Below are 27,262 nucleotides of genomic sequence, written 5' to 3'. Positions count from 1 at the left end.
CCTGACTCACCACCTGACTCACCACCCGACTCACCTCCTGAGTCACCACCTGACTCACCACCTGACTCACCACCTGACTCACCTCCTGACTCACCACCTGACTCACCGCCTGACTCACCGCCTGACTCACCACCTGACTCACCTCCTGACTCACCACCTGACTCACCTCCTGACTCACCACCTGACTCACCTCCTGACTCACCACCTGACTCACCGCCTGACTCACCTCCTGACTCACCACCCGACTCACCACCCGACTCACCTCCTGACTCACCACCTGACTCACCACCTGACTCACCTCCTGACTCACCGCCCGACTCACCACCCGACTCACCTCCTGACTCACCTCCTGACTCACCACCTGACTCACCGCCTGACTCACCACTCGACTCACCACCTGACTCACCACCTGACTCACCGCCTGACTCACCACCTGACTCACCACCTGACTCACCACCTGACTCACCTCCTGACTCACCACCTGACTCACCACCTGACTCACCACCTGACTCACCACCCGACTCACCACCCGACTCACCACCTGACTCACCTCCTGACTCACCACCTGACTCACCACCTGACTCACCGCCTGACTCACCACCTGACTCACCACCTGACTCACCTCCTGACTCACCGCCTGACTCACCGCCTGACTCACCACCTGACTCACCGCCTGACTCACCTCCTGACTCACCTCCTGACTCACCGCCTGACTCACCACCCGACTCACCTCCTGAGTCACCACCTGACTCACCACCCGACTCACCTCCTGACTCACCTCCTGACTCACCGCCTGACTCACCACCTGACTCACCTCCTGACTCACCACCTGACTCACCGCCTGACTCACCGCCTGACTCACCGCCTGACTCACCGCCTGACTCACCGCCTGACTCACCGCCTGACTCACCGCCTGACTCACCGCCTGACTCACCTCCTGACTCACCACCTGACTCACCGCCTGACTCACCGCCTGACTCACCACCTGACTCACCGCCTGACTCACCGCCTGACTCACCACCTGACTCACCGCTTGACTCACCGCCTGACTCACCACCTGACTCACCGCCTGACTCACCACTCGACTCACCACCTGACTCACCACCTGACTCACCGCCTGACTCACCACCTGACTCACCACCTGACTCACCACCTGACTCACCTCCTGACTCACCACCTGACTCACCACCTGACTCACCACCTGACTCACCACCCGACTCACCACCCGACTCACCTCCCGACTCACCACCTGACTCACCACCTGACTCACCTCCTGACTCACCACCTGACTCACCACCTGACTCACCGCCTGACTCACCACCTGACTCACCACCTGACTCACCTCCTGACTCACCGCCTGACTCACCGCCTGACTCACCACCTGACTCACCGCCTGACTCACCTCCTGACTCACCTCCTGACTCACCGCCTGACTCACCACCCGACTCACCTCCTGAGTCACCACCTGACTCACCACCCGACTCACCTCCTGAATCACCTCCTGACTCACCGCCTGACTCACCACCTGACTCACCTCCTGACTCACCACCTGACTCACCGCCTGACTCACCGCCTGACTCACCGCCTGACTCACCGCCTGACTCACCTCCTGACTCACCGCCTGACTCACCGCCTGACTCACCGCCTGACTCACCGCCTGACTCACCGCCTGACTCACCACCTGACTCACCGCCTGACTCACCGCCTGACTCACCTCCTGACTCACCGCCTGACTCACCGCCTGACTCACCGCCTGACTCACCACCTGACTCACCGCCTGACTCACCGCCTGACTCACCGCCTGACTCACCGCCTGACTCACCGCCTGACTCACCGCCTGACTCACCACCTGACTCACCACCTGACTCACCGCCTGACTCACCGCCTGACTCACCACCTGACTCACCGCCTGACTCACCACCTGACTCACCATCCGACTCACCTCCTGACTCACCACCTGACTCACCGCCTGACTCACCACCTGACTCACCGCCTGACTCACCGCCTGACTCACCGCCTGACTCACCTTGTCGTTGTAGGTGATGGCGATGACGTCAGTGGTGGTGAGACAGGCGAAGTTGCGCAGAGCGTTCTCTAGCCTAGTACAGCATCATGGGTCAAGGGTCAAGGGTCACACGGTGGGTGGGTGGGTGGGTGAGTGAGTGAGTGGGTGAGTGGGTGAGTGAGTGAGAGGGTGAGTGGGTGAGTGAGTGGGTGAGTGAGTGGGTGAGTGAGTGGGTGAGTGGGTGAGTGGGTGGGTGAGTGAGAGGGTGAGTGGGTGGGTGAGTGGGTGAGTGAGTGGGTGGGTGGGTGAGTGAGAGGGTGAGTGGGTGAGTGGGTGGGTGAGTGGGTGGGTGAGTGGGTGGGTGGGTGAGTGAGTGAGTGGGTGAGTGAGTGGGTGGGTGAGTGGGTGAGTGAGTGGGTGAGTGGGTGGGTGGGTGAGTGGGTGAGTGGGTGAGTGGGTGGGTGAGTGGGTGAGTGGGTGGGTGGGTGGGTGAGTGGGTGAGTGAGTGAGTGAGTGGGTGGGTGAGTGAGTGAGTGGGTGAGTGGGTGAGTGAGTGGGTGAGTGAGTGGGTGAGTGAGTGAGTGGGTGAGTGAGTGAGTGAGTGGATGAGTGAGTGAGTGAGTGGGTGAGTGAGTGAGTGGGTGAGTGAGTGGGTGAGTGAGTGAGTGGGTGAGTGATTGGGTGAGTGAGTGAGTGGGTGAGTGAGTGAGTGGGTGAGTGAGTGAGTGGGTGAGTGAGTAGGTCAGTGAGTGGGTGAGTGAGTGAGTGAGTGGGTGAGTGAGTAGGTGAGTGAGTAGGTGAGTGAGTGGGTGAGTGAGTGGGTGAGTGAGTGAGTGAGTAGGTGAGTGAGTAGGTGAGTGAGTGGGTGAGTGAGTAGGTCAGTGAGTGAGTGGGTGAGTGAGTGAGTGGGTGAGTGAGTGAGTGAGTGGATGAGTGAGTGAGTGAGTAGGTGAGTGAGTAGGTGAGTGAGTGGGTGAGTGAGTAGGTGAGTGAGTGAGTGAGTGTGTGAGTGAGTGAGTGAGCAGTAGGGATACACGGCCTTGGGGTTGGTGATGTCCAGGAAGTCGACGGACTGGGGCTGGAACTTGGAGTAGGTGGCTACGTGAAGGTTCACACTCTCCACCTGCAGCAGCTCACCCCTCGTCCACAAACAGATTACGCATCATCTACACACAGACACACACACAGTGACACACACACAGACACAGTGACACACACAGTGACACACACACAGTGACACACACACAGTGACACACACACAGTGACACACACACAGTGACACACACAGTGACACACACACACTGACACACACACAGTGACACACACACACAGTGACACACACACACAGTGACACACACACAGTGACACACACACAGACACACACAGACACACACACAGTGACACACACACAGTGACACACACACAGACACACACACACAGTGACACACACAGTGACACACACACAGTGACACACACACACAGTGACACACACACACAGTGACACACACAGTGACACACACACAGTGACACACACACACAGACACACATACACACAGTGACACACACACACAGACACACATACACAGACACACACACAGTGACACACACACAGTGACACACACACACAGACACACACACAGTGACACACACACAGTGACACACACACAGTGACACACACACACACAGACACACACACACAGTGACACACACACACAGACACACATACACACAGTGACACACACACAGACACACACACAGTGACACACACACACAGACACGCAGACACAGACACACCCAGTGACACACACAGACACACCCACACAACAACAACCGCCATTTGCCACTAAGTGGCGGTGACGTCACCACGACGCTTGTACCAGGCTATGTGCACCCTGAGGCCACGTGAAGTGTCGAACGCCCGCTGGCAGGAGGTCACGGGGCAGACCCAGCAGGTGCCACGGGTTGACTGACTGAGGTGACTGGCTGATGCACCACCTGTGCCCCCTACTGTGCCAACCTTGCTGTGCTTTAGCCACCCGGCGCTCCGCTCATTGTTGTGAGCGTCGCTCCTCCGCCCTCCGTTGTTGTTGGAGGGCGACTGCCTCCAACTGCCCAGTAGCGTCCTTCACGAGCCCTCCTCCACAGAGGCCGATCTTGACACCGCTGGTACCAGTCATCGGCAAGTCCACTCAGCTCCACGTCCTCCTGTACCACATCACTCCATCTCTTCTCTAGCCCGTGCCGCGCCCGCTTAGCCCCCTCGATCCGGCCGAACAAAAGCTGTTTCGGCATGCGGTGGCTGGGCATGCGGGCTACATGACCCAGCCAACGCAGCCTTGCCCGCCGGAGAAGCTCACCGATGGGACCTTGCCCAGATCTTTCAAGGATTTGTGAGCTCCTCACACAATCCAGTCTGGTTAAACCCAGGATGGATCGTAGGCAGGCCAGCCTAAATGTTTCTAACCGGCGAAGATGTTCCATTAGGGGGGTCCACGTTTCGCAAGCGTAGAGAAGGGAGGGAATGACCGTGGCCGAGAAGACCTGAAGCTTAGTGCGGAGCGACAGACCAGGTAGCTTCCACACAGCGTTACGCAACCGATGAAAAGATATTGCCGCTCGACTGATTCGGAGTGAAACCTCTGCTGTTAAACTGGAGCCGGCCATAAGCACACTGCCCAGGTATGGGAAACTCTCCACTCTCTCCACAACTGCCCCATCACCGATTGGGAGTTGTGGGGGTGGAGTGTCCGATGGTACAAAATACCCAGGCAGGTGCTTAGTTTTGGTGGGGCTGATGGTAAGGCCCCACCTCTTAGTGGCACGCTCCAGTCTCAGCAGCAGCGTCTCCAACTCCTCCTCTGACTGAGCAGCAATTACCAAATCATCAGCATACATAACGTGGTTGACCAATAGGGAGCCATCCCTTGACCGCACCCGGGCATCGATCAGCCTCCCATTGTATCTGTACCATATGGAGATTCCCCCGGTACAGCTGTTGAAGGCTTCACGAACTACGTGGTCAAAATAGATGTTAAATAATGTGGGAGCCAGAGGACATCCCTGTCGCACCCCAAGGTGTACAGGGAATGGCTCTGACTCCCGGCCACGTAGTTATACCCGGGCCCGCTCACCATCATGAAGGTCCTTAATGATTGTGAGCAGAGGGTCAGGTACTCCAAAAGCACGAAGAACAACCCAGAGCACAGGCCTACTGATGGTATCATAGGCCTTGACCAGGTCAATAAAGCAGAGATGTAGGTCTTGTTGGAATTCCCTACACCTCTGCTGTAGGAGACGGACAGAAAATATGGCATCTGTGCAGGACCGCCCTTTCCTGAAACCGCATTGGGGCTCCGCAAGCCTCTCACACACAGACACACACACACGCCGACACACACACACAGACACACACACACACACGCAGACACACACACACGCAGACACACACACACCCAAGCAGACACACACACACGCACGTAGCTGAGTGTGTAGGTGAGTGTGTAGGTGAGTGAGTAGGTGAGTGAGTAGGTGTGTAGGTGAGAGAGTAGGTGAGTGAGTAGGTGAGTAGGTGAGTGACTAGGTGAGTGAGTAGGTGAGTGAGTAGGTGTGTAGGTGAGTGAGTAGGTGAGTAGGTGAGTGACTAGGTGAGTGTGTAGGTGAGTGAGTAGGTGAATGAGTAAGTGTGTAGGTGAGTGAGTAGGTGAGTAAGTGAGTGACTAGGTGAGTGAGTAGGTGAGTGTGTAGGTGAGTGAGTAGGTGAGTGAGTAGGTGAGAGAGTAGGTGAGTAGGTGAGTGAGTAGGTGAGTAGGTGAGTAGGTGAGTGAGTAGGTGAGTGAGTAGGTGAGTAGGTGAGTGAGTAGGTGAGTGAGTAGGTGAGTGAGTAGGTGAGTAGGTGAGTGAGTAGGTGAGTGTGTAGGTGAGTAGGTGAGTGAGTAGGTGAGTGAGTAAGTGAGTGAGTAGGTGAGTGAGTAGGTGAGTGTGTGAGTGTGTAGGTGAGTGAGTAGGTGAGTAGGTGAGTGAGTAGGTGAGTGAGTAGGTGAGTAGGTGAGTGAGTAGGTGATTGAGTAGGTGAGTAGGTGAGTGACTAGGTGAGTGAGTAGGTGAGTGAGTAGGTGAGTGAGTAGGTGAGTGTGTAGGTGAGTGAGTAGGTGAGTGTGTAGGTGAGTGTGTAGGTGAGTGAGTAGGTGAGTGAGTAGGTGAGTGAGTAGGTGAGTAGATGAGTGTGTAGGTGAGTGTGTGAGTGTGTAGGTGAGTGAGTAGGTGAGTGAGTAGGTGAGTAAGTGAGTGAGTAGGTGAGTAGGTGAGTGTGTAGGCGAGTGTGTAGGTGAGTGAGTAGGTGAGTGAGTAGGTGAGTGAGTAGGTGAGTAGGTGAGTGAGTAGGTGAGTAGGTGAGTAGGTGAGTGAGTAGGTGAGTGAGTAGGTGAGTAGGTGAGTGAGTAGGTGAGTGAGTAGGTGAGTGAGTAGGTGAGTGAGTAGGTGAGTAGGTGAGTGAGTAGGTGAGTGTGTAGGTGAGTAGGTGAGTGAGTAGGTGAGTGAGTAAGTGAGTGAGTAGGTGAGTGAGTAGGTGAGTGTGTGAGTGTGTAGGTGAGTGAGTAGGTGAGTAGGTGAGTGAGTAGGTGAGTGAGTAGGTGAGTAGGTGAGTGAGTAGGTGATTGAGTAGGTGAGTAGGTGAGTGACTAGGTGAGTGAGTAGGTGAGTGAGTAGGTGAGTGAGTAGGTGAGTGTGTAGGTGAGTGAGTAGGTGAGTGTGTAGGTGAGTGTGTAGGTGTGTGAGTAGGTGAGTGAGTAGGTGAGTGAGTAGGTGAGTAGATGAGTGTGTAGGTGAGTGTGTGAGTGTGTAGGTGAGTGAGTAGGTGAGTGAGTAGGTGAGTAAGTGAGTGAGTAGGTGAGTAGGTGAGTGTGTAGGCGAGTGTGTGAGTGTGTAGGTGAGTAGGTGAGTGTGTGAGTGTGTAGGTGAGCAGGTGAGTGTGTAGGTGAGCGTGTAGGTGAGTAGGTGAGTGAGTAGGTGAGTGAGTAGGTGAGTAGGTGAGTGAGTAGGTGAGTGAGTAGGTGAGTGAGTAGGTGAGTAGGTGAGTGAGGTAGGTGAGTAGGTGAGTGAGTAGGTGAGTAGGTGAGTAGGTGAGTGAGTAGGTGAGTAGGTGAGTAGGTGAGTGTGTAGGTGAGTGAGTAGGTGAGTAGGTGAGTGAGTAGGTGAGTAGGTGATTGTGTAGGTGAGTAGGTGAGTAGGTGAGTGAGTAGGTGAGTGAGTAGGTGAGTAGGTGAGTGAGTAGGTGAGTAGGTGAGTGTGTAGGTGAGTGTGTAGGTGAGTGAGTAGGTGAGTGTGTAGGTGAGTGAGTAGGTGAGTGTGTAGGTGAGTGTGTAGGTGAGTAGGTGAGTAGGTGAGTGAGTAGGTGAGTGTGTAGGTGAGTAGGTGAGTGAGTGAGTAGGTGAGTAGGTGAGTGAGTGAGTAGGTGAGTGTGTAGGTGAGTAGGTGAGTGAGTAGGTGAGTAGGTGAGTAGGTGAGTGAGTAGGTGAGTAGGTGAGTGAGTAGGTGAGTGAGTGAGTAGGTGAGTAGGTGAGTGAGTAGGTGAGTGAGTAGGTGAGTGAGTAGGTGAGTAAGTGAGTGAGTAGGTGAGTAGGTGAGTGAGTAGGTGAGTGAGTTGAGTGTGTAGGTGAGTAGGTGAGTGAGTAGGTGGTGAGTGAGTAGGTGAGTGAGTAGGTGAGTGTGTAGGTGAGTGAGTAGGTGAGTGTGTAGGTGAGTGTGTAGGTGAGTAGGTGAGTAGGTGAGTGAGTAGGTGAGTGTGTAGGTGAGTAGGTGAGTGAGTGAGTAGGTGAGTGTGTAGGTGAGTAGGTGAGTGAGTAGGTGAGTAGGTGAGTAGGTGAGTGAGTAGGTGAGTGAGTAGGTGAGTGAGTAGGTGAGTGAGTAGGTGAGTAGGTGAGTGAGTAGGTGAGTGAGTAGGTGAGTAGGTGAGTGAGTAGGTGAGTAGGTGAGTAGGTGAGTGAGTAGGTGAGTGAGTAGGTGAGTAGGTGAGTGAGTAGGTGAGTGAGTAGGTGAGTGAGTGAGTAGGTGAGTAGGTGAGTGAGTAGGTGAGTGAGTAGGTGAGTAGGTGAGTGAGTAGGTGAGTAGGTGAGTAGGTGAGTGAGTAGGTGAGTGAGTAGGTGAGTAGGTGAGTGAGTAGGTGAGTGAGTAGGTGAGTGAGTGAGTAGGTGAGTAGGTGAGTGAGTAGGTGAGTGAGTAGGTGAGTAGGTGAGTGGGTAGGTGAGTAGGTGAGTAGGTGAGTGAGTAGGTGAGTGAGTAGGTGAGTAGGTGAGTGAGTAGGTGAGTGAGTAGGTGAGTGAGTGAGTAGGTGAGTAGGTGAGTGAGTAGGTGAGTGAGTAGGTGAGTAGGTGAGTGAGTAGGTGAGTAGGTGAGTAGGTGAGTGAGTAGGTGAGTGAGTAGGTGAGTAGGTGAGTGAGTAGGTGAGTGTGTAGGTGAGTGAGTAGGTGAGTGAGTAGGTGAGTGTGTAGGTGAGTGAGTAGGTGAGTGAGTAGGTGAGTGTGTAGGTGAGTAGGTGAGTAGGTGAGTGAGTAGGTGAGTGTGTAGGTGAGTAGGTGAGTGAGTGAGTAGGTGAGTAGGTGAGTGAGTAGGTGAGTGTGTAGGTGAGTAGGTGAGTGAGTAGGTGAGTAGGTGAGTAGGTGAGTGAGTAGGTGAGTGAGTAGGTGAGTGAGTAGGTGAGTGAGTGAGTAGGTGAGTAGGTGAGTGAGTAGGTGAGTGAGTAGGTGAGTAGGTGAGTGAGTAGGTGAGTAGGTGAGTGAGTAGGTGAGTGAGTAGGTGAGTAGGTGAGTGAGTAGGTGAGTGAGTAGGTGAGTGAGTGAGTAGGTGAGTAGGTGAGTGAGTAGGTGAGTGAGTAGGTGAGTAGGTGAGTGAGAAGGTGAGTAGGTGAGTAGGTGAGTGAGTAGGTGAGTGAGTAGGTGAGTAGGTGAGTGAGTAGGTGAGTGTGTAGGTGAGTGAGTAGGTGAGTGAGTAGGTGAGTGTGTAGGTGAGTAGGTGAGTAGGTGAATGTGTAGGTGAGTGTGTAGGTGAGTAGGTGAGTAGGTGAGTGAGTAGGTGAGTGTGTAGGTGAGTAGGTGAGTGAGTGAGTAGGTGAGTAGGTGAGTGAGTAGGTGAGTGTGTAGGTGAGTAGGTGAGTGAGTAGGTGAGTAGGTGAGTGAGTAGGTGAGTGAGTAGGTGAGTAGGTGAGTGAGTAGGTGAGTGAGTGAGTAGGTGAGTAGGTGAGTGAGTAGGTGAGTGAGTAGGTGAGTAGGTGAGTGAGTAGGTGAGTAGGTGAGTAGGTGAGTAGGTGAGTGAGTAGGTGAGCAGGTGACTAGGTGAGTAGGTGAGTGAGTAGGTGAGTGAGTAGTTGAGTGAGTAGGTGAGTGTGTAGGTGAGTGAGTAGGTGAGTGAGTAGGTGAGTGAGTAGGTGAGTGTGTAGGTGAGTGAGTAGGTGAGTGAGTAGGTGAGTGAGTAGGTGAGTGTGTAGGTGAGTGAGTAGGTGAGTGTGTAGGTGAGTGAGTAGGTGAGTGAGTAGGTGAGTGAGTAGGTGAGTGTGTAGGTGAGTGAGTAGGTGAGTGAGTAGGTGAGTGAGTAGGTGAGTGTGTAGGTGAGTGAGTAGGTGAGTGTGTAGGTGAGTGAGTAGGTGAGTGAGTAGGTGAGTAGGTGAGTGAGTAGGTGAGTGAGTAGGTGAGTGTGTAGGTGAGTGAGTAGGTGAGTGAGTAGGTGAGTGTGTAGGTGAGTGTGTAGGTGAGTGAGTAGGTGAGTGAGTAGGTGAGTGAGTAGGTGAGTGAGTAGGTGAGTAGGTGAGTGAGTGAGTAGGTGAGTAGGTGAGTGTGTAGGTGAGTGAGTAGGTGAGTGAGTAGGTGAGTGAGTAGGTGAGTAGGTGAGTGAGTAGGTGAGTGAGTAGGTGAGTAGGTGAGTGAGTAGGTGAGTGTGTAGGTGAGTGTGTAGGTGAGTGAGTAGGTGAGTGAGTAGGTGAGTAGGTGAGTGAGTAGGTGAGTGAGTAGGTGAGTGAGTAGGTGAGTAGGTGAGTGAGTGAGTAGGTGAGTAGGTGAGTGTGTAGGTGAGTGAGTAGGTGAGTGAGTAGGTGAGTAGGTGAGTGAGTAGGTGAGTAGGTGAGTGTGTAGGTGAGTGTGTAGGTGAGCGAGTAGGTGAGTGAGTAGGTGAGTGTGTAGGTGAGTGTGTAGGTGAGTAGGTGAGTGAGTAGGTGAGTGTGTAGGTGAGTGAGTAGGTGAGTGTGTAGGTGAGTGTGTAGGTGAGTGAGTAGGTGAGTGAGTAGGTGAGTGAGTAGGTGAGTAGGTGAGTGAGTAGGTGAGTAGGTGAGTGAGTAGGTGAGTGTGTAGGTGAGTGAGTAGGTGAGTGAGTAGGTGAGTGAGTAGGTGAGTAGGTGAGTGAGTAGGTGAGTGAGTAGGTGAGTGAGTAGGTGAGTGAGTAGGTGAGTGGGTGAGTGGGTGAGTGAGTAGGTGAGTAGGTGAGTAGGTGAGTGAGTAGGTGAGTGTGTAGGTGAGTGAGTAGGTGAGTGAGTAGGTGAGTGAGTAGGTGAGTAGGTGAGTGAGTAGGTGAGTGAGTAGGTGAGTGAGTAGGTGAGTGAGTAGATGAGTGAGTGAGTTGGTGAGTGTGTAGGTGAGTGAGTAGGTGAGTAGGTGAGTAGGTGAGTGAGTAGGTGAGTGAGTTGGTGAGTACACACCCAGTAAGGGAGGTAACATTTTCCCTCGTCGGCGATGAACTCCAGCACGCCGCTGTGAGTGAGTAGGTGAGTAGGTGAGTAGGTGAGTAGGTGAGTGAGTAGGTGAGTAGGTGAGTAGGTGAGTGAGTAGGTGAGTACACACCCAGTAAGGGAGGTAACATTTTCCCTCGTCGGCGATGAACTCCAGCACGCCGCTGTGAGTGAGTAGGTGAGTAGGTGAGTAGGTGAGTGAGTAGGTGAGTGAGTAGGTGAGTGTATAGGTGAGTAGGTGAGTAGGTGAGTAGGTGAGTGAGTAGGTGAGTGAGTAGGTGAGTAGGTGAGTAGGTGAGTGAGTAGGTGAGTGAGTAGGTGAGTGAGTAGGTGAGTGAGTAGGTGAGTGAGTAGGTGAGTGAGTTGGTGAGTGCCCACCCAGTAAGGGAGGTAACATTTTCCCTCGTCGGCGATGAACTCCAGCACGCCGCTGTGAGTGAGTAGGTGAGTGAGTAGGTGAGTAGGTGAGTAGGTGAGTGAGTAGGTGAGTGAGTAGGTGAGTAGGTGAGTGAGTAGGTGAGTGAGTAGGTGAGTGAGTAGGTGAGTGAGTAGGTGAGTGTGTAGGTGAGTGAGTAGGTGAGTGTGTAGGTGAGTGTGTAGGTGAGTAGGTGAGTGAGTAGGTGAGTGTGTAGGTGAGTGAGTAGGTGAGTGTGTAGGTGAGTGTGTAGGTGAGTGAGTAGGTGAGTGAGTAGGTGAGTGAGTAGGTGAGTAGGTGAGTGAGTAGGTGAGTAGGTGAGTGAGTAGGTGAGTGTGTAGGTGAGTGAGTAGGTGAGTGAGTAGGTGAGTGAGTAGGTGAGTAGGTGAGTGAGTAGGTGAGTGAGTAGGTGAGTGAGTAGGTGAGTGAGTAGGTGAGTGGGTGAGTGGGTGAGTGAGTAGGTGAGTAGGTGAGTAGGTGAGTGAGTAGGTGAGTGTGTAGGTGAGTGTGTAGGTGAGTAGGTGAGTAGGTGAGTGAGTAGGTGAGTGAGTAGGTGAGTGAGTAGGTGAGTGGGTGAGTGGGTGAGTGAGTAGGTGAGTAGGTGAGTAGGTGAGTGAGTAGGTGAGTGTGTAGGTGAGTGTGTAGGTGAGTAGGTGTGTAGGTGAGTGAGTAGGTGAGTAGGTGAGTGAGTAGGTGAGTAGGTGAGTAGGTGAGTGAGTAGGTGAGTGAGTAGGTGAGTGAGTAGGTGAGTGCCCACCCAGTAAGGGAGGTAACATTTTCCCTCGTCGGCGATGAACTCCAGCACGCCGCTGTGAGTGAGTAGGTGAGTAGGTGAGTAGGTGAGTAGGTGAGTGAGTAGATGAGTAGGTGAGTGAGTAGGTAGGTGAGTAGGTGAGTGAGTAGGTGAGTGAGTAGGTGAGTGAGTAGGTGAGTAGGTGAGTGAGTAGGTAGGTGAGTAGGTGAGTGAGTAGGTGAGTGAGTAGGTGAGTGAGTAGGTGAGTAGGTGAGTGAGTAGGTGAGTGTGTAGGTGAGTGAGTGAGTAGGTGAGTGAGTAGGTGAGTGAGTAGGTGAGTAGGTGAGTGAGTAGGTGAGTGTGTAGGTGAGTGAGTGAGTAGGTGAGTAGGTGAGTGAGTAGGTGAGTGAGTAGGTGAGTGAGTAGGTGAGTAGGTGAGTGAGTAGGTGTGTAGGTGAGTGAGTAGGTGAGTGAGTAGGTGAGTGAGTAGGTGAGTACACACCCAGTAAGGGAGGTAACATTTTCCCTCGTCGGCGATGAACTCCAGCACGCCGCTGTGAGTGAGTAGGTGAGTAGGTGAGTAGGTGAGTGTGTAGGTGAGTGAGTAGGTGAGTGAGTAGGTGAGTGAGTAGGTGAGTGAGTAGGTGAGTAGGTGAGTGAGTAGGTGAGTGAGTAGGTGAGTGAGTAGGTGAGTAGGTGAGTGAGTAGGTGAGTAGGTGAGTAGGTGAGTGAGTAGGTGAGTGAGTAGGTGAGTGCCCACCCAGTAAGGGAGGTAACATTTTCCCTCGTCGGCGATGAACTCCAGCACGCCGCTGTGAGTGAGTAGGTGAGTGAGTAGGTGAGTAGGTGAGTGAGTAGGTGAGTAGGTGAGTAGGTGAGTGAGTAGGTGAGTGTGTAGGTGAGTAGGTGAGTGAGTAGGTGAGTGTGTAGGTGAGTAGGTGAGTAGGTGAGTGAGTAGGTGAGTGAGTAGGTGAGTAGGTGAGTAGGTGAGTGAGTAGGTGAGTAGGTGAGTAGGTGAGTAGGTGAGTGAGTAGGTGAGTGAGTAGGTGAGTGAGTAGGTGAGTACACACCCAGTAAGGGAGGTAACATTTTCCCTCGTCGGCGATGAACTCCAGCACGCCGCTGTGAGTGAGTAGGTGAGTGAGTAGGTGAGTAGGTGAGTGAGTAGGTGAGTAGGTGAGTGAGTAGGTGAGTAGGTGAGTAGGTGAGTGAGTAGGTGAGTGAGTAGGTGAGTGTGTAGGTGAGTAGGTGAGTAGGTGAGTAGGTGAGTAGGTGAGTGAGTAGGTGAGTGAGTTGGTGAGTACACACCCAGTAGGGGAGGTAACATTTTCCCTCGTCGGCGATGAACTCCAGCACGCCGCTGTGAGTGAGTAGGTGAGTGAGTAGGTGAGTGAGTAGGTGAGTGAGTAGGTGAGTGAGTAGGTGAGTGAGTAGGTGAGTGAGTAGGTGAGTGAGTAGGTGAGTGAGTAGGTGAGTGAGTAGGTGAGTGAGTAGGTGAGTGAGTGAGTAGGTGAGTGAGTAGGTGAGTGAGTAGGTGAGTGAGTAGGTGAGTAGGTGAGTGCCCACCCAGTAAGGGAGGTAACATTTTCCCTCGTCGGCGATGAACTCCAGCACACCGCTGTGAGTGAGTAGGTGAGTGAGTAGGTGAGTGAGTAGGTGAGTAGGTGAGTGAGTAGGTGAGTAGGTGAGTAGGTGAGTGAGTAGGTGAGTGTGTAGGTGAGTAGGTGAGTGAGTAGGTGAGTGTGTAGGTGAGTAGGTGAGTAGGTGAGTGAGTAGGTGAGTGAGTAGGTGAGTAGGTGAGTAGGTGAGTGAGTAGGTGAGTAGGTGAGTAGGTGAGTAGGTGAGTGAGTAGGTGAGTACACACCCAGTAAGGGAGGTAACATTTTCCCTCGTCGGCGATGAACTCCAGCACGCCGCTGTGAGTGAGTAGGTGAGTGAGTAGGTGAGTAGGTGAGTGAGTAGGTGAGTAGGTGAGTGAGTAGGTGAGTAGGTGAGTAGGTGAGTGAGTAGGTGAGTGAGTAGGTGAGTGTGTAGGTGAGTAGGTGAGTAGGTGAGTAGGTGAGTAGGTGAGTGAGTAGGTGAGTACACACCCAGTAGGGGAGGTAACATTTTCCCTCGTCGGCGATGAACTCCAGCACGCCGCTGTGAGTGAGTAGGTGAGTGAGTAGGTGAGTGAGTAGGTGAGTGAGTAGGTGAGTGAGTAGGTGAGTGAGTAGGTGAGTGAGTAGGTGAGTGAGTAGGTGAGTGAGTAGGTGAGTGAGTAGGTGAGTGAGTAGGTGAGTGAGTAGGTGAGTGAGTGAGTAGGTGAGTGCCCACCCAGTAAGGGAGGTAACATTTTCCCTCGTCGGCGATGAACTCCAGCACACCGCTGTGAGTGAGTAGGTGAGTGAGTAGGTGAGTGAGTAGGTGAGTAGGTGAGTGAGTAGGTGAGTGAGTAGGTGAGTAGGTGAGTGAGTAGGTGAGTGAGTAGGTGAGTAGGTGAGTGAGTAGGTGAGTGAGTAGGTGAGTGAGTAGGTGAGTAGGTGAGTGAGTAGGTGAGTGAGTGAGTAGGTGAGTGAGTAGGTGAGTGAGTTGGTGAGTACCCACCCAGTAAGGGAGGTAACATTTTCCCTCGTCGGCGATGAACTCCAGCACGCCGCTGTGAGTGAGTAGGTGAGTGAGTAGGTGAGTGAGTAGGTGAGTGAGTAGGTGAGTGTGTAGGTGAGTAGGTGAGTAGGTGAGTGAGTAGGTGAGTGAGTAGGTGAGTAGGTGAGTAGGTGAGTGTGTAGGTGAGTGCCCACCCAGTAAGGGAGGTAACATTTTCCCTCGTCGGCGATGAACTCCAGCACACCGCTGTGAGTGAGTAGGTGAGTGAGTAGGTGAGTGAGTAGGTGAGTGAGTAGGTGAGTGTGTAGGTGAGTAGGTGAGTAGGTGAGTGTGTAGGTGAGTAGGTGAGTGAGTAGGTGAGTGAGTAGGTGAGTGAGTAGGTGAGTGAGTAGGTGAGTGAGTAGGTGAGTAGGTGAGTGAGTAGGTGAGTGAGTAGGTGAGTAGGTGAGTACCCACCCAGTAAGGGAGGTAACATTTTCCCTCGTCGGCGATGAACTCCAGCACGCCGCTGTGAGTGAGTAGGTGAGTGAGTAGGTGAGTAGGTGAGTGAGTAGGTGAGTGAGTAGGTGAGTAGGTGAGTGAGTAGGTGAGTAGGTGAGTACACACCCAGTAAGGGAGGTAACATTTTCCCTCGTCGGCGATGAACTCCAGCACGCCGCTGTGAGTGAGTAGGTGAGTGAGTAGGTGAGTGAGTAGGTGAGTGAGTAGGTGAGTGAGTGAGTAGGTGAGTGAGTAGGTGAGTAGGTGAGTGAGTAGGTGAGTAGGTGAGTACACACCCAGTAAGGGAGGTAACATTTTCCCTCGTCGGCGATGAACTCCAGCACGCCGCTGTGAGTGAGTAGGTGAGTAGGTGAGTGAGTAGGTGAGTGAGTAGGTGAGTAGGTGAGTGAGTAGGTGAGTACACACCCAGTAAGGGAGGTAACATTTTCCCTCGTCGGCGATGAACTCCAGCACACCGCTGTGAGTGAGTAGGTGAGTAGGTGAGTGAGTAGGTGAGTAGGTGAGTGAGTAGGTGAGTGAGTAGGTGAGTGAGTAGGTGAGTGAGTAGGTGAGTAGGTGAGTGAGTAGGTGAGTGAGTAGGTGAGTGAGTAGGTGAGTACACACCCAATAAGGGAGGTAACATTTTCCCTCGTCGGCGATGAACTCCAGCACGCCGCTGTGAGTGCTGCGATCAGCGCGAGCATTCGTCAGCTTAAACAGCATGGGGTAGGTGATGTTCAGACGGCCTAGAGACACGGGGAGACACGGGGAGATAAGGGGAGATAAGGGGAGATAAGGGGAGACAGGGAGAGACACGGGGAGACACGGGGAGACACGGGGAGACACGGGGAGACACGGGGAGACACGGGGAGACACGGGGAGATATGGGGATACACGGGGAGACTCGGGGAGACACGGGGAGACACGGGGAGACAGGGGGAGACAGTGGGAGACACGGGGAGACACGGGGAGACACGGGGAGACACGGGGAGACACGGGGAGACAGGGGGAGACAGTGGGAGACACGGGGAGACACGGGGAGACACGGGGAGACACGGGGAGACACGGGGAGACAGGGGGAGACAGTGGGAGACACGGGGAGACACGGGGAGATAAGGGGAGACACGGAGAGACAGTGGGAGACACGGGGAGACAGGGGGAGACAGGGAGAGACACGGGGAGACACGGGGAGACACGGGGAGACACGGGGAGACACGGGGAGACACGGGGGGTAGGGGATACACGGGGAGACTCGGGGAGATAAGGGGAGACACGGGGAGACAGTGGGAGACAGGGGGAGACGCGGGGAGACACGGGGAGACACGGGGGGGAGACACGGGGAGACAGGGAGAGACACGGGGAGATATGGGGAGACACGGGGAGACACGGGGAGACACGGGGAGACACGGGGAGACAGGGGGTGAGACACGGGGAGACACGGGGAGACACGGGGAGACACGGGGAGATAAGGGGAGACAGGGGGAGACGCGGGGAGAGACACGGGGAGATACGGGGGGGAGACACGGGGAGACACGGGGAGACACGGGGAGACACGGGGAGACACGGAGAGACACGGGGAGACACGGGGAGACACGGGGAGACACGGAGAGACACGGGGGGAGACACGGAGAGACACGGGGAGACACGGAGAGACACGGGGAGACACGGGGAGACACGGAGAGACACGGGGGGAGACACGGGGAGACACGGGGAGACACGGGGAGACACGGAGAGACACGGGGGGAGACACGGGGAGATACGGGGAGACACGGGGAGACACGGGGAGACACGGGGAGACAGGGGGAGACACGGGGAGACACGGGGAGACACGGGGAGACACGGGGAGATAAAGGGAGACAGGGGGAGACGCGGGGACAGACACGGGGAGATACGGGGGGGAGACACGGGGAGACACGGGGAGACAGGGGGAGACACGGAGAGACACGGGGGGAGACACGGGGAGACACGGGGAGACACGGGGAGACACGGAGAGACACGGGGGGAGACACGGGGAGACACGGGGAGACACGGGGAGACACGGGGAGACAGGGGGAGACACGGGAAGACATGGGGAGACACGGGGAGACAGGGGAGGGAGACACGGGGGTGAGACACGGGGAGACACGGGGAGACACGGGGTGAGACACGGGGAGAGACACGGGGAGACAGGGAGAGACACGGGGAGATACGGGGAGACACGGGGTAAGACACGGGGAGACAGGGGGAGACACGGGGAGACACGGGGAGACAGGGAGAGACATGGGGAGACACGGGGAGACACGGGGGGAGACACGGGGAGACACGGGGGGAGACACGGGGAGACACGGGGAGACAGGGGGAGACACGGAGAGACACGGGGGGAGACACGGGGAGACAGGGAGAGACATGGGGAGACACGGGGAGACACGGGGAGACACAGAGAGACACGGGGGGAGACACGGGGAGATACGGGGAGACACGGGGAGACACGGGGAGACACGGGGAGACAGGAGGAGACACGGGGAGACACGGAGAGACACGGGGGGACACACGGGAGACACGGGGTGAGACACGGGGAGACACGGGGAGACAAGGGGAGACACGGGGAGACACGGGGGGGGAGACACGGGGAGACACGGGGAGACACGGGGGGAGACACGGGGGGGGAGACACGGGGAGACGCGGGGGTGAGACACGGGGAGACACGGTGAGACATGGGGGGAGACACGGGGGGGAGACACGGGGAGACAGGGGGGTGAGAGAGCACTTGCCCCTACAGCCCTGCTAGAGGCTACCTGGGGGAGCTTTGTCTGTGTGTGGTGTGTGTAGTACATAGACACTGCTGCTGCTACTCGCTACTAACAGCACTTGCCCCTACAGCCCTGCTAGAGGCTACCTGGGGGAGCTTTGTCTGTGTGTGTGGTGTGTGTAGTACATAGACACTGCTGCTGCTACTCGCTACTAACAGCACTTGCCCCTACAGCCCTGCTAGAGGCTACCTGGGGGAGCTTTGTCTGTGGTGTGGTGTGTGTAGTACATAGACACTGCTGCTGCTACTCGCTAGCTAGCAGCACTTGCCCCTACAGCCCTGCTAGAGGCTACCTGGGGGAGCTTTGTCTGTGTGTGGGTCAACTCACTGAGTTGGTCCAGGGCTGATGGCGGCAGAATGACTGCAGGGAATGAAACAACAACAACAACATCATCATCATCAGCATCATAATCATCAACATCAACATCATCAGCATCATAATCATCATCATCAGCAGCAGCATCATCATCAACATCATCATCAACATCATCATCAACAGCAGCATCATCATCAACAACATCATCATCATTATCATCAGCATCATCATCATCAACATCATCATCAACAACAACACCATCATCAACATCATCATCATCAACATCATCATCAACATCAGCAACATCATCAGCATCAACATCATCATCATCAACAACATCATCATCATCAACTGCAGCATCATCATCAACATCATCATCAGCAACATCATCATCAGCATCATCATCATCAACATCATCATCAACATCATCATCAGCAACATCATCATCAGCATCATCATCATCAGCATCATAATCATCAGCATCAGCATCATCATCATCAACATCATCATCATCAACATCAGCAACATCATCAGCATCAACATCATCATCATCAACATCAACAACATCATCATCATCAACTGCAGTATCATCATCAACATCAACAACATCATCATCAGCAACATCATCATCAGCATCATCATCATCAACATCATCATCAACATCATCATCAGCAACATCATCATCAGCATCATCATCATCAGCAGCATCATCATCAGCAACATCATCATCAGCATCAGCATCATCATCATCAACATCATCATCAACATCAGCAACATCATCAGCATCAACATCATCATCATCAACAACATCATCATCATCAACTGCAGCATCATCATCAACATCAACAACATCATCATCAGCAACATCATCATCAGCATCATCATCATCAACATCATCATCAACATCATCATCAGCAACATCATCATCAGCATCATCATCATCAGCATCATCATCATCAGCAACATCATCATCAGCATCAGCATCATCAGCATCAACATCATCATCTTCATCAGCAACATCATCATCAGCATCATCATCATCAGTATCAACATCATGAGGAACATCATCAGCATCATCATCAGTGAGTGAGTGGGTGGGTGAGTGAGTGGGTGGGTGAGTGAGTGGGTGAGTGAGTGGGTGAGTGGGTGAGTGAGTGAGTGGGTGAGTGAGTGAGTGAGTGGGTGAGTGGGTGAGTGAGTGGGTGAGTAGCTGAGTGAGTGGGTGAGTGAGTGAGTGAGTGGGTGAGTGGGTGAGTGAGTGGGTGAGTGGGTGAGTGGGTGAGTGAGTGGGTGAGTGAGTGAGTAGGTGAGTGGGTGAGTGAGTAGGTGAGTGACTGGGTGAGTAGCTGAGTGAGTGGGTGAGTGGGTGAGTGAGTGAGTGAGTAGGTGAGTGAGTGAGTAGGTGAGTGACTGGGTGAGTAGCTGAGTGAGTGGTTGAGTGGGTGAGTGAGTGGGTGAGTGAGTGAGTGGGTGAGTGAGTGGGTGAGTGTGTGAGTGAGTAAGTAGCTGAGTGAGTAGCTGAGTGACTGGGTGAGTGACTGGGTGAGTAGCTGAGTGAGTGGGTGAGTGAGTAGGTGAGTGACTGAGTGAGTAGGTGAGTGACTGAGTGAGTAGGTGAGTGAGTAGGTGAGTGACTGGGTGAGTAGCTGAGTGAGTGGGTGAGTGGGTGAGTGAGTGAATGAGTGGGTGAGTGAATGAGTGGGTGAGTGAGTAGGTGAGTGGGTGAGTGAGTGGGTGAGTGAGTAGGTGAGTGAGTGAGTAGGTGAGTGAGTAGCTGAGTGAGTAGCTGAGTGACTGGGTGAGTGACTGGGTGAGTAGCTGAGTGAGTAGGTGAGTGGGTGAATGAGTGGGTGAGTGAGTGAGTGGGTGAGTGTGTGAGTGAGTGAGTAGCTGAGTGAGTAGCTGAGTGACTGGGTGAGTGACTGGGTGAGTAGCTGAGTGAGTGGGTGAGTGAGTGAGTGAGTAGGTGAGTGACTGAGTGAGTAGGTGAGTGGGTGAGTGAGTAGGTGAGTGACTGGGTGAGTAGCTGAGTGAGTGGGTGAGTGGGTGAGTGAGTGAGTGAGTAGGTGAGTGAGTGAGTAGGTGAGTGACTGGGTGAGTAGCTGAGTGAGTGGTTGAGTGGGTGAGTGAGTGAGTGGGTGAGTGAGTGAGTGGGTGAGTGAGTGGGTGAGTGTGTGAGTGAGTAAGTAGCTGAGTGAGTAGCTGAGTGACTGGGTGAGTGACTGGGTGAGTAGCTGAGTGAGTGGGTGAGTGAGTAGGTGAGTGACTGAGTGAGTAGGTGAGTGACTGAGTGAGTAGGTGAGTGAGTAGGTGAGTGACTGGGTGAGTAGCTGAGTGAGTGGGTGAGTGGGTGAGTGAGTGAATGAGTGGGTGAGTGAATGAGTGGGTGAGTGAGTAGGTGAGTGGGTGAGTGAGTGGGTGAGTGAGTAGGTGAGTGAGTGAGTAGGTGAGTGAGTAGCTGAGTGAGTAGCTGAGTGAGTAGCTGAGTGACTGGGTGAGTGACTGGGTGAGTAGCTGAGTGAGTAGGTGAGTGGGTGAATGAGTGGGTGAGTGAGTGAGTGGGTGAGTGTGTGAGTGAGTGAGTGAGTAGCTGAGTGAGTAGCTGAGTGACTGGGTGAGTGACTGGGTGAGTAGCTGAGTGAGTGGGTGAGTGAGTGAGTGAGTAGGTGAGTGACTGAGTGAGTAGGTGAGTGAGTGAGTAGGTGAGTGACTGAGTGAGTAGCTGAGTGACTGGGTGAGTGACTGGGTGAGTAGCTGAGTGAGTGGGTGAGTGAGTGAGTGACTGAGTGAGTAGGTGAGTGACTGAGTGACTGGGTGCGTGACTGGGTGAGTAGCTGAGTGAGTGGGTGAGTGGGTGAGTGAGTGAGTGGGTGAGTGAGTAGGTGAGTGGGTGAGTGAGTGGGTGAGTGAGTAGGTGAGTGAGTGAGTAGGTGAGTGAGTAGCTGAGTGAGTAGCTGAGTGACTGGGTGAGTGAGTAGGTGAGTGACTGAGTGAGTAGGTGAGTGACTGAGTGAGTGGGTGAGTGAGTGAGTAGGTGAGTGGGTGAGAGCGTGGGTGAGTGAGTGGGTGAGTGAGTGAGTGTATGAGTGGCTGGGTGAGTAGCTGAGTGAGTGGGTGAGGGAGTGAATGAGTAGCTGAGTGAGTAGCTGAGTGAGTGAGTAGGTGAGTGACTGGGTGAGTGACTGAGTGAGTAGCTGAGTGAGTAGCTGAGTGACTGGGTGAGTGAGTAGGTGAGTGACTGAGTGAGTAGGTGAGTGACTGAGTGAGTGGGTGAGTAAGTGAGTAGGTGAGTGGGTGAGTGAGTGGGTGAGTGAGTGGGTGAGTGAGTGAGTGAGTGTATGAGTGGCTGGGTGAGTATCTGAGTGATTGGGTGAGTGAGTGAGTGAGTAGCTGAGTGAGTAGCTGAGTGAGTGAGTAGCTGAGTGACTGGGTGAGTAGCTTAGTGAGTAGGTGAGTGGGTGAGTGAGTGAGTAGGTGAGTGGGTGAGTGAGTGAGTAGGTGAGTGACTGAGTGAGTAGGTGAGTGACTGGGTGAGTGACTGAGTGAGTAGGTGAGTGACTGGGTGAGTAGCTGAGTGAGTGGGTGAGTGAGTGAGTAGGTGAGTGAGTGAGTAGCTGAGTGAGTAGGTGAGTGACTGGGTGAGTGAGTGAGTGAGTGGGTGGGTGAGTGAGTAGCTGAGTGAGTAGCTGAGTGACTGGGTGAGTGACTGGGTGAGTAGCTGAGTGAGTGGGTGAGTGGGTGAGTGAGTGACTGAGTGAGTGAATGTGTGAGTGAGTGAGTGAGTAGCTGAGTGAGTGGGTGAGTGAGTGGGTGAGTGAGTGGGTGAGTGAGTGAGTGAGTGTATGAGTGGCTGGGTGAGTATCTGAGTGATTGGGTGAGTGAGTGAGTGAGTAGCTGAGTGAGTGAGTAGCTGAGTGACTGGGTGAGTAGCTTAGTGAGTAGGTGAGTGGGTGAGTGAGTGAGTAGGTGAGTGGGTGAGTGAGTAGGTGAGTAGGTGAGTGACTGAGTGAGTAGGTGAGTGACTGGGTGAGTGACTGAGTGAGTAGGTGAGTGACTGGGTGAGTAGCTGAGTGAGTGGGTGAGTGAGTGAGTAGGTGAGTGAGTGAGTAGCTGAGTGAGTAGGTGAGTGACTGCGTGAGTGAGTGAGTGAGTGGGTGAGTGAGTAGCTGAGTGAGTAGCTGAGTGACTGGGTGAGTGACTGGGTGAGTAGCTGAGTGAGTGGGTGAGTGACTGGGTGAGTAGCTGAGTGAGTAGCTGAGTGAGTGGGTGAGTGAGTGGGTGAGTGAGTAGGTGAGTGAGTGTATGAGTGACTAGGTGAGTAGCTGAGTGAGTAGCTGGGTGAGTAGCTGAGTGAGTAGGTGAGTGACTGGGTGAGTAGCTGAGTGAGTAGGTGAGTGACTAGGTGAGTAGCTGAGTGAGTAGCTGCGTGACTGGGTGAGTGACTGGGTGAGTAGCTGAGTGAGTGGGTGAGTGACTGGGTGAGTAGCTGGGTGAGTAGCTGAGTGAGTGACTGGGTGAGTAGCTGAGTGAGTGGGTGAGTGAGTGGGTGAGTGACTGAGTGAGTAGCTGAGTGAGTAGTTGAGTAAGTGAGTGACTGGGTGAGTGACTGAGTGAGTAGCTGAGTGACTAGGTGAGTGAGTGAGTGAGTAGGTGAGTGAGTGAGTGAGTGACTGAGTGAGTGAGTGGGTGAGTGGGTGAGTGAGTGAGTGATTGAGTGACTGGGTGAGTGAATGAGTGACTGAGTGAGTGAGTAGGTGAGTGACTAGGTGAGTAGCTGAGTGAGTAGCTGGGTGAGTAGCTGAGTGAGTGGGTGAGTCAGTGAGTGAGTAGCTGAGTGAGTAGGTGAGTGACTGGGTGAGTGACTGGGTGAGTAGCTGGGTGAGTAGCTGAGTGAGTGACTGAGTGAGTAGTTGAGTAAGTGAGTGACTGGGTGAGTGACTGAGTGAGTAGCTGAGTGAGTAGCTGGGTGAGTAGCTGAGTGAGTGGGTGAGTCAGTGAGTGAGTAGCTGGGTGAGTAGCTGAGTGGGTGGGTGAGTGACTGGGTGAGTAGCTGAGTGAGTGACTAGGTGAGTGACTAGGTGAGTGACTAGGTGAGTGACTAGGTGAGTAGGTGAGTGAGTAGCTGAGTGAGTGGGTGAGTGAGTAGCTGAGTGACTAGGTGAGTGGCCCTCACTCTTTCCACCACGCTCGACGTCCGAGCGCTCGTTGCCAGGGAACATGGAGACAGAGTAGCAGCGGAACTGTGTGGTGAAGCGGCTTGAGAGCGGCCTTAGGAAGGCGTGCTCCAGAACGTTGAACTAGAAACACGCAGTGACGTCACACAGTGACGCACAGTGACGTCACACAGTGACACACACACAGTGACACACACACAGTGACACACACACAGTGACACACACACAGTGACACACACACAGTGACACACACACAGTGACACACACAGTGACGTCACACACACAGTGACACACACACAGTGACACACACACAGAGTGACACACACACACAGTGACACACACAGTGACACACACAAGTGACACACACACAGAGTGACACACCCACACAGTGACACAGTGACACACAGTGACACACACACACAAGTGACACACACACACAGTGACACACAGTGACACACACAGTGACACACACACACACAGTGACACACAGTGACACACACAGTGACACACACAGTGACACACACACAGTGACACACAGTGACACACACAGTGACACACACACACAGTGACACACAGTGACACACACAGTGACACACACACACACACAGTGACACACACACATAGTAACACACACACAGTGACACACACAACACAGTGACACACACACAGTGACACACACACACAGTGACACACACACAGAGTGACACACACAGTGACACACACACACAGTGACACACACACACAAGTGACACACACACAGTGACACACACACAGTGACACACAGTGACACACACAGTGACACACACACACACAGTGACACACAGTGACACACACAGTGACACACACACACAGTGACACACACACATAGTAACACACACACAGTGACACACACAACACAGTGACACACACACAGTGACACACACACACAGTGACACACACACAGAGTGACACACACACACAGTGACACACACAGTGACACACACACAGTGACACACACACACAAGTGACACACACACACAGTGACACACACACAGTGACACACACACAGTGACACACACACACACAGTGACACACACACACACACAGTGACACACACACACAGTGACACACACACACAGTGACACACACACAGTGACACACACAGTGACACACACAGTGACACACACAAGTGACACACACACAGAGTGACACACCCACACAGTGACACAGTGACACACAGTGACACACACACAAGTGACACACACACACAGTGACACACAGTGACACACACAGTGACACACACACACAGTGACACACAGTGACACACACAGTGACACACACACACAGTGACACACACAGTGACACACACACACACAGTGACACACACACATAGTAACACACACAGTGACACACACAACACAGTGACACACACACAGTGACACACACACAGTGACACACACACACAGTGACACACACAGAGTGACACACACACAGTGACACACACACACAAGTGACACACAGTGACACACACACACACAGTGACACACACAGTGACACACACACAGTAACACACACACAGTGACACACACAACACAGTGACACACACACAGTGACACACACACAGTGACACACACACACAGTGACACACACACACAGACACACAGTGACACACACACAGACACACACACACAGACACACAGTGACACACACACAGAGTGACACACAGTGACACACACAGTGACACACACACAGTGACACACACACAGTGACACACACACACAGAGACACACACACAGTGACACACACACAGTGACACACACAGTGACACACACACACATTGACACACAGTGACACACACACAGTGACACACACACAGTGACACACACAGTGACACACACACATTGACACACACACACACACACACAGTGACACACACACACAGTGACACACACACACAGACACACACACACAGTGACACACACACACAGTGACACACACACACAGTGACACACACACACAGTGACACACACACACACAGTGACACACACACACAGTGACACACACACACAGTGACACACACACACACAGTGACACACACACAGTGACACACACACACAGTGACACACACACACAGTGACACACACAGTGACACACACACAGAGTGACACACATAGTGACACACACACACAGTGACACACACACAGAGTGACACACACACACAGTGACAGTGCTCACCATGGTGACGGCAACGTGGATCTCGAATTTAAAGCCTCGATTAAAGATTTATCGCCCAAAGACCGTGGCGGTGGTGATGATGGGTGGTGGTGGTGATGGTGACTACGCTGAATACCCGCTCCAAGATTTATCGCCCAAAGACCGTGGCGGTGGTGATGATGATGGGTGGTGATGGTGGTGGTGAGGCTGGCGATTCCTTCCTGAAGGTTTATCGACCAGAGGCCGACGTGGTGATGATGGCTCGTGATTTTTGGTGATTCCCCGCTCTCACTGTACGGCTCCTCGCTACTGTACACACGGAGCGGAAGTGAAGCGCGCAGCCAGAACTACTTCCGGTGAGGTGGCTGCTGTACGTGGTGACGTCACGACGCACGGGGCCGGCTCGTTGCGTGGCGACGTCACCGCGCGCGGTGGGTGGGCGGTTCTTACGCGGCGACGTCACGACGCAACGGGCGGCTCGTGCGCAATGACGTCACGGCGCACGGTGGTGCGGGGGTGGGGGCACTTACGCGGTGACGTCACATCGCACGAACGACAGCCGACTGTTCCCGAGGTGACGTCATGACGCACGATGAGTCTCGTGCGTGTCGATGTCACGACGGCGCACGGGGGAGTGGGGTGGGGCTTGTACGCGGTGACGTCACACCACAAACGGTGAGGCCGACGGTGTACGCGGTGACGTCACTACGCACGGGGAGGCACGTGATCGATGACGTTACCAGCAATTAACACTGAATTCTAGAATTAACACTGAGCCTCAGTCTGGCTCTGTGAGTCTCAGTGATTAACACTGAACCCTGTGGGAGCCTTAGTCTGGCTCTGTGAGTCTCAGTGATTAACACTGAACCCTGTGGGAGCCTTAGTCTGGCTCTGTGAGTCTCAGTGATTAACACTGAACCCTGTGGGAGCCTTAGTCTGGCTCTGTGAGTCTCAGTGATTAACACTGAACCCTGTGGGAGCCTTAGTCTGGCTCTGTGAGTCTCAGTGATTAACACTGAACCCTGTGGGAGCCTCATTCTGGCTCTGTGAGTCTCAGTGATTAACACTGAACCCTGTGGGAGCCTTAGTCTGACTCTGTGAGTCTCAGTGATTAACACTGAACCCTGTGGGAGCCTCAGTCTGGCTCTGTGAGTCTCAGTGATTAACACTGAACCCTTTGGGAGTCTTAGCCTGGCTCTGTGAGCCTCAGTGATTAACACTGAACCCTGTGGGAGCCTCAGCCTGGCTCTGAGTCTCAGTAATTAACACTGAACCCTGTGGGAGCCTCAGTCTGGCTCTGAGCCTCAGTGATTAACACTGAACCCTGTGGGAGCCTCAGTCTGGCTCTGTGAGCCTCAGTGATTAACACTGAACCCTGTGGGAGCCTCAACCTGGCTCTGAGTCTCAGTAATTAACACTGAACCCTGTGGGAGCCTCAGTCTGGCTCTGAGCCTCAGTGATTAACACTGAACCCTGTGGGAGCCTCTGTCTGGCTCTGTGAGCCTCAGTGATTAACACTGAACCCTGTGGGAGCCTCAGTCTGGCTCTGTGAGCCTCAGTGATTAACACTGAACCCTGTGGGAGGGAGCCTTAGTCTGGCTCTGTGAGTCTCAGTGATTAACACTGAACCCTGTGGGAGCCTCAGTCTGGCTCTATGAGCCTCAGTGATTAACACTGAACCCTGTGGGAGCCTCAGTCTGGCTCTATGAGCCTCAGTGATTAACACTGAACCCTGTGGGAGCCTCAGTCTGGCTCTGAGTCTCAGTGATTAACACTGAACCCTGTGGGAGCCTCAGCCTGGCTCTGAGTCTCAGTGATTAACACTGAACCCTGTGGGAGCCTCAGTCTGGCTCTGAGTCTCAGTG

At 53.7% G+C, this 27,262-nt stretch overlaps 2 protein-coding genes across 2 annotated transcripts in view; both read right to left on the bottom strand.

The window, feature by feature from the left end:
• Positions 1 to 2,016, bottom strand: part of LOC142923722 (uncharacterized) — a 3,981-nt gene extending 1,965 nt beyond the window's left edge. Inside the window, exon 1 of the mRNA XM_076064700.1 lies at positions 1 to 2,016. This exon is cut by the window's left edge and continues 1,965 nt beyond it. Within this exon, the coding sequence (XP_075920815.1) occupies positions 1 to 1,933 (1,933 nt within the window). The 5' untranslated portion in view covers positions 1,934 to 2,016.
• UFD1 (ubiquitin recognition factor in ER associated degradation 1) overlaps positions 1 to 25,761 on the bottom strand; it is a 55,467-nt gene extending 29,706 nt beyond the window's left edge. The window contains 7 exon segments of the mRNA XM_076064701.1: positions 2,027 to 2,099; positions 3,040 to 3,143; positions 3,145 to 3,171; positions 15,551 to 15,672; positions 18,043 to 18,075; positions 23,204 to 23,327; positions 25,419 to 25,761. Of these exon segments, the coding sequence (XP_075920816.1) occupies positions 2,027 to 2,099; positions 3,040 to 3,143; positions 3,145 to 3,171; positions 15,551 to 15,672; positions 18,043 to 18,075; positions 23,204 to 23,327; positions 25,419 to 25,421 (486 nt within the window). The 5' untranslated portion in view covers positions 25,422 to 25,761.
• Positions 25,762 to 27,262: the final 1,501 nt, after the last annotated feature.

This window comes from Petromyzon marinus, unplaced genomic scaffold (genome assembly GCF_048934315.1).
Source record: "Petromyzon marinus isolate PM22_M1 ecotype Great Lakes invasive population unplaced genomic scaffold, UKy_Petmar_22M1.pri1.0 PM_Scaffold_61, whole genome shotgun sequence".
In the NCBI taxonomy this organism is placed as follows: Eukaryota; Metazoa; Chordata; class Hyperoartia; order Petromyzontiformes; family Petromyzontidae; genus Petromyzon; species Petromyzon marinus.
The sequence above is the reverse complement of the archived record's forward strand: the minus strand, read 5'-3'. Positions and strand labels throughout refer to the sequence as shown.